General features: G+C 35.2%; 1 protein-coding gene across 2 annotated transcripts in view; it reads left to right on the forward strand.

Moving 5' to 3' along the window:
• Positions 1-12,045, forward strand: part of LOC149780558 (uncharacterized) — a 181,293-nt gene that overhangs the window by 133,149 nt on the left and 36,099 nt on the right. For both annotated transcript variants that reach the window (XM_089937593.1, XM_089937594.1), the window contains exon 3: positions 9,267-9,488. In XM_089937593.1, the coding sequence (XP_089793719.1) occupies positions 9,267-9,488 (222 nt within the window). The remainder of the gene's footprint in view (positions 1-9,266; positions 9,489-12,045) is intronic.

A 12,045-nucleotide genomic window follows, 5' to 3' on the forward strand; every position in this document is an offset into this window, starting at 1 on the left:
CTTTAGTCAACACTTCTTTCAATAACGGAAACTTGGCATTAGCAGGGTTGCATCTAGAACACGCGATTGTGCGAGAAAAGAAAAACCAATTTAAGATTTCCCACAAGATTTATATTCCTGTATGGGCAAAATCATGCAAAAAATAAGTATTGTGTGCATTTTTTTGTTAGGAATACATCAAAATCAAAATCAAACCAAAACTGCAGGAAGAAGCCATCTAAAAGAAAGGGTTCTCAACAGACTCATGATTTCAAGGACCACCTCTGAGAGACTTGAACTTTAGCAAGGCATTGGTAGAGTGGAGGATGAGGAAGGACATGAGGCTATTTAGGAAATAGTGATCATATTTGCAGAATAATGCAGTCACAGTTACAGTCTGTCTGGATGCAGATGTATATATGTTCAAGTAAAAAGTTATAGAAACTGTATATATACTTTCCCTAATTTATTTTGAACTTTGGACTTTCCTTAAAAATCATTTTTTGTCATCCATGAAAGGAAAATATGTGCTCTTCTGATCTTTCTTAGTATGGATTTGTAACCAATCAGAATTGAGCAGTGTGACATGCAGGAAGTACATGATAAAGGTTGGTTAGTGTGTAGATAGAATGTTATTAGTAAATATAAGACTTTGATTTCAGTTTTAAATGTTATACTATAATGTACAGAAGACATGAGAGGCATTTAATACACTTATTATGCTTGCTATTGCAATTTTCGAATACATCGAGTTTTTTGTATACACCATACTGGAAGCCCCCCCCCCCCCCCCGCCGCTACTTTGCTCCCCCTCCTTTTTCCAGATTCATTTGGGGCACATGTACCCACATTTATCAATCCTAGATGCAAGCCTGCATTGTAAGACACATATTGACGATGGATAATCTGATTACTTACATTACATCAGGATATGAATTATATATTGGTTCTGGATACATTTGAGAGAAAAAAGGGGCAGCTTGTGAGGGGAACATTATCCATTTTTGTACTAATATGCTGGTCGCGTTAGAGGGGTACTGTTCTTGAGGGTGCTTTTGAATACAAACTCGTCAGTGCCAAGGGATTCTGGCCGTAAGTAACATGTGGCCGCCGGTCGGGGGCAGGTGCATTCAAGAGGGGGACTACTGTATATGTATGTATGTGTGTGTGTGTGTATATATATATATATATATATATATATATATTTTTAAAAGAATTATGCTAATTTTTGTGCAATTATTTGTACATGAACTGTTTTTATCCTAAGTTGGTTATTTTTTAATTCTCCAGTCCTGGTATGACCAAGGGCAGTTAATAAGCTACTGTTTTCTGATTGACTTTTACATTAGATTCTATTCTAAGCGGTCTGTAATTGATTAGTTACACTAACCATGTAATATCTTTACATGCTGATGACAGCCATGCAAATCATTGAATATGCTTGTTATTGATTTTGTGGGTATTTTGAAACCCCATTCTGTTTCTCTATGTCCAGCTGCCAGCAACGCAGGGTTATATCTGCTACCACATATTGGTCCAACAGATTAGGGTCTTCTATGTCAGTTTTACTTGTGATTTGAAGCAAACACTGTAGATGTTCATCTGCCAGCACATGATATAACATTAGTTTGGGGCTCAAAGCCACTTGCATTGGATGCTTTCTTTGAAGTTTCATTGACCCCAGGTTTTTATTTTAAGTTCCTATATACAACAAACCGTATTTGATGACCTTTGTTTGCTTTGTAATTTATAATTTTCTGGCAGGGTTCTTTTTATTTTCTCCCCACGAGTTACATCAAAAATAAAAATAAAAACTTATTAGCTTTTGTCCAGAAATTTGTGTATTACAAAAGAGATTTTGTTTTTGCATGTTAAAGTCATTTAGAGACACTCCAAATCTTGGCTTGGTCAGACTGTGTTCATAAAGAATTTGTTGATTGTTTATATCAAGCGGATACATTTTTACCCCATCCTTCATGCACATCTTGGTCATTTGGAACTTAAAGCATTCTTTCTTATATAAATTTTACTTTTTATTTACTGTACAGGTGTCGACGGTAATGCTTAATGCTTACAGTTAATTTAGTTTTATTCAATACTTAAAATGTCATGTAGTGTCAGGATTTTTTTTTATCAAGCCCTGGATTAGCTTTACATTGCACAGCAATGATAGCAGAAGTGTGCTGGGTGATCCAGGATAGGACTCGCCCTACAAGGGTCAGAGAAAAATCCTGTTTCTTAGATAATTACGATGAATCGCACAAGTTTGGCACTATCATAATTATCTTAGAAACGATATGTTTTTCTGACCCTGTAGGGCAAGTCCTGTCCTGGGTCACCCAGGATGCTTCTGAATAATAAGTCACATCATCTTGGGGTTTTCACTTAAAGACTTCTAACCTGTTTTGTTGATATTAAATTAATATGGTGCTGATATGATGTCAAATATGTGGCCATTTTGAAAATCTTCGTTTATGTACTCTTAAAGAAAAAGTCATTTTGACACAGGGTTCGTATGTGGACTTGGTTTAAATGAAAATAACTAACCCTCAATATGGCCATCATGGTTACTATCTTGAAAATATTATCTCTACTCCCAGATGGATGGCTCTATCAACATGGGGTTATCCACCAATATACTTCTTTTGATACCTTGCTGGTTCTAAATGAAAACAATGCCAGTTGTAAATCCAATCTGGCTACTGTGACCTTGTCTTGAAAATCTTGTCATTATTCCCCCTGAATGGATGATGATTTATGATGGGGGATGTTGAACAGAAGATGTCTTCTCCACCAATCTTGCAACCAGTATCACCACCATAGCAGATAATTTGAGAAGCTTGCTATTGCTGATGAATACCAGAGATGGTTTCAACACTCAGACAAGTAAAAGGAAGAGATGGTGTTATCTTGAATTTCTCTAAATTCTTTTCACCTGGTAGAATATCAGTCCCTTCAAGGGACTCTTGTTTCATATAGCAATTTACTGGTAGATCAGAACTGTAATAAATGCACTGTAAAAAAATGTAAGCTTGGGATGTGCTCAATTCAGTCTAGAAACCATTACAATCTTGTATCTTTAATTTCTCTTTTGTATTAGGATGAAAAATATTGGTAATTGGCACAAGGAAAATGTCTAAAATGAATTAAGTCAGTTTCTGATTCTATTTTTATCAAACTCAGTGATGTCAAAAATGTGTTTTGTTATGGTCAAGATCCATACGTATTAATATCTTGCAAATGATTGGCTGAGCTTCTTCTACATGCGAGACTTTATTTCTGACTTAGTTTTGATTAGATTTGGTAAATACACAAATATCCGGAAAATATTGGATGTTTTTTTATGATGAGCAAGACCCATGCTTATTTATGTGATACTTCATCTGATAAGAGATTCTTTAGTTTTGATAAAATTTTATTCAGTTTGGGTAAATTGCTCTATTATCATAAATTTCTTGTTCAAGTATGATTAGGAGTGAAATTTATGCACATTATCAGTGTGCAAGAGACTGGGGATATTAATTATGCCTTTATCTGTAGATACATTTTTATCGGGATATTGGAAAGTAATTAAAATCAACAGGATATAAAAGTTTGTGAGATAGTTTTTGTAGATAGTTTTCTTATAGTACTGTATAAATTACTTTTTTTTATGGTCAGGAGAATTGATAAATGGCAGGCAGGAAATAGGGTTGGTTGGGAAACAGGAAATAAGTATTTTTCTTAAAGGACTGATTATTTAAGAATAGTGGTCATCCATAGTTGACTGTGTTTGATAATGTTTTTGAAAGACACAGAAATTCTGGCTTCACATTAAGCCTGAAACATTTCCTTGTATGCTTGCGAGATTTTAAGCATTGCAGACTGTATGATACTGAGATTCCAAACACTAGCTTAATGGTTAACAGGTAAAATACCACTGACATCAGCCCAACCACACGTTACTGTGGTTACTTTTTTTCTCCTGTTAAAATACAAAATACTGAAACTATCATTAGAATGTTTAATCCACTTGAAATTCAACATCACAAGTAATCTGCCTTTGTTGGTAGCTGCCACTTTTAGAATGTGATACTTGCCACTTTGGTCCTTTGATATTTAATACTCTTAATATCTTGATGATAGAAGAGTCAGCCCATTGAAGATCAGAGACCATTGCTACCTACATTGATGGTGAACAAATTAAATTAGTAGGCATCTCAGACATAGCATTCATTTGAAGTTTTGTTAATCAAAGTGGGTTAATTGATTTATTGGTGTTTAATGGTGCATAACAGGTGAAAAGTTACATCTTGCTGGGGAAGTTGGAGTTACCTGCCTTGCATACCACAATGAATGACCTGACCTGGTCTGTGCAGGATTTAAACCTGCATCCTTCTGGCTCCAAGACCAGTAGACTAATCACTAAGCCAACATGGCTGCCTAAAAATGAATGCAAAAATCATAACAGTGTTTCCCTTTACGCACATTTGTGCATCAGGGACGCAGGCTGGAGAAAATTGACACACACATTTTGTTTCCGTGCATTTTTTTGACGCAAAGGATTTTCATAATGTGATCAGGATTTATTTAATACCCAATGCATTGGACGAGGGATGGCATCGTATATACTTCGAGCATAGGCATTGACTGGTTCCCCGCTTTGTTTGTTCCTTGCCTTGCACTCCTCTATTCATATAGCAGAGTGCAACGCAGGGAACATTCGAAACAATGAACCAGACTAGCATAGGCAATATTATGACGGAGTAGCTTCCCCTAATCTCGCGAGCTCTCATGCGATTTCAATCGAGCTCAGCAAGCTGTCATCTAGATGTTTAATCTCAATGCTTGTTACACTAGAAAGTGATCTCCAGATTAAAACGACATGCACTAAAAATCATTAGCGAAGAAAGTGAAAGAAGCAGAACACAAAAGAGTAACTGTGGATCTGACTTTAATGAAAAATGGAGAAAATAATTCCCTTGACTGTAATACGGCACATCCATTAGGATTATCATTGTGACTTATAATCGCGTGATTGCGAAGACTGCAAAAGTGAATAATGCTTTCGTGACAAGGTTTTAGAATTTTAAAAAATCTGCCCTTGTTCACCACAAGATATCTGGTGAACACATTATAACCCAAGACTTTCTTTCACAACAAAGAAATCAGTAAACTTGCATAGACAAATGCGTTATTTGGATTACAAAGTCAGTGGGTCATTGCAGATTTTGTTGGTTTTTAACTTTGCTGCAATAAAAGATAAATTTTAAAGTTCAAGTGTAACTTATTAGAAAGAAGATGAATCATTATCCTCCTTGATATTTGGGTAAATATGTTCTAGGACGAAGTACAATGAAACCGATGATAGTACACATTTTATGAAAGGCAGTAATTTGACTGCCATTTTGGTTTTTTGTATTGGCTTGTATGTACTGTGTTGGGCTATAATATTGCTTCATAATGATTATAAGGAGACTGTTAAAAGTATGACTTTAAAACAAAAATGAACTAATAAAATTATTCTTTGAATGGACAATGCATTTGTTTGTTAATTGTGCATGTTGGTTTATTTGTATGTTTAGAGAGAGAGAGATAGTATGTTGTGCAAGTTGCAATATTCTATTTCAAGCTGAAAAAGTACAAGTCATATAAAAATTTGTCAGTACATTTTTGACCCCCACATTTTTTTATTTGACCTCCAGTTCTGACACCAAGGTTTTTTTTTTTACCCTCAGTTTTACACCCCTGGGGGATGCACTGATCATATGATACATCTTCAGAGTCAGTACACTGGCATTATAATACTTTGTAAAGATTCTAATCATTAAGGTGACACCTGTGTAACAGACCCAAATTTGTCAGATGATATTCATCTTATGTTGTGGACTTTTTACTTTTGAAAGAAATTTAACTTAAGCATATATGTTGAATGTCAAACATCAGATAATTTGTTAGGTATTATAGATGACCTAAGACACATGACATTATAAAGAACATGAGCAAGTGTATGGAAGCGCAGTGCAACACATTTATATAACTGCTGTATTTACCATGTTACCTTGCACCATGTTATGAACAATGTAGACCCGGCTATGCCATTTTAAAAAAGCACTAGTAGGAAAGGGTCTATCCAGCTTTTTTGCGCTTAGTTTTTTAAGAAACTTTAAGGAGAAATCATTTAAAGTTATTAAAATGGGAAATGTCTGAATAATCTCTTGGAGCCCCATGTGCCCATGTTCCTCAAGTGTCAGAATAAGACCTTTGAATCCCCATGTTCCTAAAGTTTCTGAATAAGCATTTTGAGGGCCCATCTTCCTGTGTTCCAAAAGTGTTTGAATAAGCCCTTTGGGGCCCTTATTCCTTTGTACCTAAAGTGTCTGAATAAGCTCTTTGGGGCCTTGTGTTCCAGAAGTGTCTGAGTAAGTCCTTTGGGGCCCCATGTTCTTAAGTTCCTGAAGCCATTTGGAGCCCTATATTCCTAAGTGTCGAAATAAGTTCTTTGGGGCCCTGTATTCCTGAAGAATTTGAGGCTTATTACTGTTAAATATAGGTTTAGAAATAATTAACGATAGTGGTATCAATAACAGTAAATGACAGTGGCCATCTTGAATATGTTATTACTTCTCCAGAATGGATGGTCATACCAGCATGGTGTTTTCAGTTAAAGACATGATGTCTAGTTGGTCCTCATATGAAAATGGTGCCAAATCTCATGTCCAGCATGGCCACCACAGTGACCGTCTTGAAAATCTTGCTATTGCCATCCCACTTGAAATGAAAATATTGCCATGGTCTTATCAGAAGACTTGTGATGTCTGGCTTGTCATACAAGAAAATGCTTCCAATATGGAAACTCGAAAATCTTGCTGTTTCTACTCTTCCTAAGAAAAGTAATGGTGCCATGGTGTTTTCACTTTCTATGATGTCTAGTCCTAAATGAAAATGGTGCTGATCTGGCATCCAGTATGGCCACCTTGAAAATACCATTACTACAACTAAATGGATGGTTGTATCAACTTGTATTTTTACAGGGCAGCTTCTTGTGATGTCTAGATGGTCCTTAATGAAAATGGTGCTATTCAGACATTAATATGCCAGCCACAGTGGCCATCTTGAAAAACGTTCTATTTTTTCTCTCCTGAATTAATGGTTATATCAGCATGGGGTTTTCACTGAAAGACTTACGATGTCTAGTTGATCCTGAATGAAAATGATGCTGATCAGACTTCCAATATGGCTACAACAATGGTAATCTTGAAAATCTTGTAACCACTACTTGTTCTTGATGGCTGGTCATATCAACATTATGCTTTCACCAAAAGACTTTTTATGTCTATTTATGATGTCTAGTTGGTACTAAATAGAAATGGTGTGAATCTGACTTAAGTATGGTCACCACGGTACCCATCATAAAAATCTTGGTAATATTACTGCTCCAAAGTGGAAAGTAATATGAACACAAGGTCCTAAGTGTTAGGACTGTTCACCTTGGGTTCAGGATAATGTGACTGGGTGGGACATCATGCTACATGTCTGCGGCATGATGCCCCAGTGCTAGACATCACTATAAACTGTCACACTGCAGACATTGTAGCGATATGACTGAAAAATTATTAAAGTTACTTTTAAAAAATTCCAAAATAATGAAAAAAATCAATCGGTTAAAAGGAAGAAGTGATCTTATCTTGAATTCCTGGAAATTGTTTTAGCCACTAGATTGTTGTTCTTTTCAAGAGACTCTTGTTAAGTTAGAGGTTACAGGATAACATCATGAAAGACACTGACCTTAAATAGAAAATGATGTAACCTTGCAAGTGCTTGAACTGGAATTTGGAACAGCAGAGGTGGAAAGAAATTATAAGAAATTATATTATAGCTGTATCCATACATGAGTTGCAAAAATAAAGCCTTTTAAATGATACATTTCAGAGGTGTAGAGATTTGCTTGATGCTGTAGGTTTTGAAGGTTTTCTGTTTTTTTTTTTACACTGGACTTGCTACTAGAGGGATTCAGGTCTGAATCCTGATCTGTCTAGAGTGGCAGTGTCAGTTGCCTTGGTATGTCTCTGGCACTTTGACTAAACATATGTGCTGATGTGCCATTAAATACCAAAGACAAACATATCCATGTTGTAAAAAATAGACAAACATATCCATGTTGTAAAGAATAGACAAACATATCCATGTTGTAAAGAATAGACAAACATATCCATGTTGTAAAAAATGGACAAACATATCCATGTTGTAAAAAATAGACAAACATATCCATGTTGTAAAGAATAGACAAACATATCCATGTTGTAAATAATAGACAAATGTATCCATGTTGTAAAAAATAGACAGACATATCCATGTTGTAAAAAATAAACAGACATATCCATGTTGTAAAAAATAGACAAACATATCCATGTTGTAAAAAATAGACAAACATATCCATGTTGTAAAAAATGGACAAACATATACATGTTGTAAAAAATAGACAAACATATCCATGTTGTAAAGAATAGACAAACATATCCATGTTGTAAAGAACAGACAAACATATCCATGTTGTAAAAAAATGGACAAACATATCCATGTTGTAAAGAATAGACAAACATATCCATGTTGTAAAGAATAGACAAACATATCCATGTTGTAAAAAATGGACAAACATATCCATGTTGTAAAAAATAGACAAACATATCCATGTTGTACAAAATAGACAAACATATCCATGTTGTAAAAAATAGACAAACATATCCATGTTGTAAAAATAGACAAACATATCCGTGTTGTACAAAATAGACAAACATATCCATGTTGTAAAAAAATAGACAAACATATCTATGTTGTAAAAATAGACAAACATATCCATGTTGTAAATAATAGACAAACGTATCCATGCTGTAAAAAATAGACATATCCATGATGTAAAAATAGACAAATCCATGTTGTAAAATTGAATAAAAGAAAATAATTGCATCTGTCCTTGTATGGTGGTACTTGAGATTTCTTGTCTGTTGGATTGTTCTTAAGCCATCAATTTTATGTGATATGTTATGTTCAGTCAGTCCTCCCCTGCACCCAACCTTTGTGAACCTAACAATGGATTGGATTCACTCGATGCATCATATTTTCATCCTGTCAGAGCTGTGCCAGTTGTTGCAATACAAATATGGCTATCTTGAGAATAAAGTTTTGCACATCTTCACAAGTCATTGTGATTTAATCTTTTTGTTAGAAAAATCACTGAATCTGCTGTACAAAGTGAGCTTCTGTACCCTGGCAACTTTTGTCTTAATGTATCCTTTCTCTTATTTTAGGTCTGCCTCCAGGATCCAAACCACCACCTTTAAACATGATGAGCCCAGTAGGCTCCAAGATTCAGCGAAATACAGCTACAGTTTCCCCACTTCATCAGGTTTCCACGTCTCCAACAAATGGAGTGACTTCTCTTGGAGCCAGCGCTGCTCTAAATGCCGCCAGGACGTCCAGTTTTGCAGCAGCTCTGAGGAAACTGGCCCATCAAGCCAAGGATCCACCAGGTAATGGTAGACAAACTGAGCCAGTTTAATATGCATATACTGACTACACCCAAGGGCTACGTGCAGTACACTGCATTTGTTGGCATGAATGAGTGTAACATTAAACTGGATTTAATGCCTAGTGCCCATTTTGTCAGTGAAAGATGCTAGTTACTAAATTCAGTTGAGCTACCATAAACATGATTACCAGCAATACCCATCACAGCATAATGTAAACATGAAGAACATCATGCCTGCATCCAATTTTTTTAAATATATCATCATCAGCAACAATAATGCTGAAACTTTACATCTTCAAACCTAATGTAGAAATGCTTTCAGAGTGACATCTGATGTTTCTATAACTTTGTGAGGGGTTTTAGGCCCAACCTAAAATGTAGTTGGGGCCAATAGTTTACCTTGTGTTTCTTGTCATTTTTTATATGTAGATCTTCTTTAACCAGGCATTGTAGTGGACACATGTTCCGTTAACACTTTTCCCCCTTCTTTTGATGGCTAATGAGCAGTTTGTAATGATTCAATGAATGATCTGTGATGATCAAGGAAATTTTTGCAAAAACCGATTGTTTCTTGGAATTTTATCTGATTGCCCTAATCTTTCATGTGAGGGCACTCTTCATGTACATTTATTTCTTCAGTTAAGAAGCAGATTTTGTTTTTTACCACAAATTATGTGACATGAATTTTGTAAGCTGTTTTGGTTTATATTGTAAGAAGTTCAGAGTATATTAATTTGAATTGGGGCATGTGCTGCCTACTGTCATATTTATTTTGGAATGAGATTTTTGTTGTTGTCCATGAACCATCAATAAAAGTCATAAAATCTGGATGTAGCTATACATCTAGAAGAATGATGAGCAGGAACAAGTGCATCATTTGGATGACAGATGATCTTGTTTCAAATTTCTGACAAGAATATTAATTCTCTCATAATCCATCTCAGATAGGAATCATTATGTAACAGTATCTGCTTCCTTCCAGTATTATTTATTATTGGGATAACACAATTTCTTTTGTACATTGTTTGCCAGAGCATGAGGAAAGTGTTTGATCCCAAGAGTGAAATCCGACAGTTCTTTTTGAATCCTTTCCCTGAATGCTGTCAGATGTTTCCATACAGTAAAATGTGTATTGTTGCTTATTTTTTATATCATCATCAGTTTCTTAATGTATAAATTATATAATAAATACATATCAAAATGTATTTTTTTAATTATGAATGAAAATAAAACTACTTAAGCAGCTTGTGAAATTCAAATTCGAGTGTTTGAGTGCAGCTGAAGTTCTAAAAGTACATGATATCAAGCTGATAGGAATTGGGACAATCATTCTGTATAAATCAATGTAACACTGACATCCATTGCATTAATAAAATAATGGGCCAGGAGATCTCTTCTTATTTTGAGATTATACATTGGATATTTTCAAACCAGTGATTAGGAGCTTCACATTTTATAAATGGCATTTTTATAAAAATTTACTTAAGATGAAATCATAGTAAACTTGAGTTTGACAGTTCCATGTTTCCATATTGATTTATTGTATGTACTCTCTTCTAAGTCAAGTCCAACAGCAAACAACATATGCCTTGAGCTGCCATGGCATCATGTACCATCAGATCAGGGTGTGTGTTGTTTGGTTCTCTGATTACTGCTTACAAATTGTGTTGACTCAGATCTGGTGGTGCACCATGTGACTGCAGATTTGGATTTGTGCAGTTTGCAGATAAATTCAACTTATAATCAAGTCTATATGGTAAGCTTGATAGGGATCTAAAGGAAAGGTTTTTAAGCATGTCTCAACAGGTGCTTGACAGAAAGGTGGTTTTGGTGTGCATTTGTTCATCCATCAGACCACACCCTACATAAATCTCGTAGTTGTTTTTATGATCAGTTTTTCAAGTACAGTTGACCACAAAGACAGACCTTTTATTTGTATATACATCTGATGATTACAATACCAAATTACCAAAAACTTGGGGGTGGGAGTGGCATGCTGGCCATGGACATTTTTTTCTTTTCTTCATTAGGTGATGCATCAGTGTTGCCATCAGTCAACACAACGATTATCAGTGCAGAATATGATGTATCACATTTTTAGCATGCAGGATCTCATTAAGTCATTTGTCTAGTCATGGAGAGTGTCATTTTGAAAGACATGTCAAAGCCACATGCTGTTTGTTTGAATAAAAGCCCATGCATCTGTTCAAGAGATTTCCCTTTTTTTGGTACAACTTGTTTCAATTTTCATTGACAAATTTCACTTTTGTGTGTCAGATGACTTCTGACACATCTGCATGTAATGTTTCCTGATTGGCTGAATGTAAAAAATTGTGGCAATAAAATCCCTCAAAAATAAAATGAGGAGGATTTTATACCACTGTTCAGTGCCTTTCAGATTGATAAAAATTAGCTAGCCTAAGGCAGGCTGGCTGGAAAATTGAAAATTGAACTTGTCCTTGGATGATTTGAGACTTTCTTGAAAATATGTAAGAATATAAGAACTAAGTGGAAGAAAAAATACAGAAAAATAAAGTATAGGATGTTTTAAGGGAATC

This window comes from Sinohyriopsis cumingii, chromosome 16, assembly GCF_028554795.1.
Source record: "Sinohyriopsis cumingii isolate HCF-2022 chromosome 16, ASM2855479v2, whole genome shotgun sequence".
NCBI lineage: Eukaryota > Metazoa > Mollusca > Bivalvia > Unionida > Unionidae > Sinohyriopsis > Sinohyriopsis cumingii.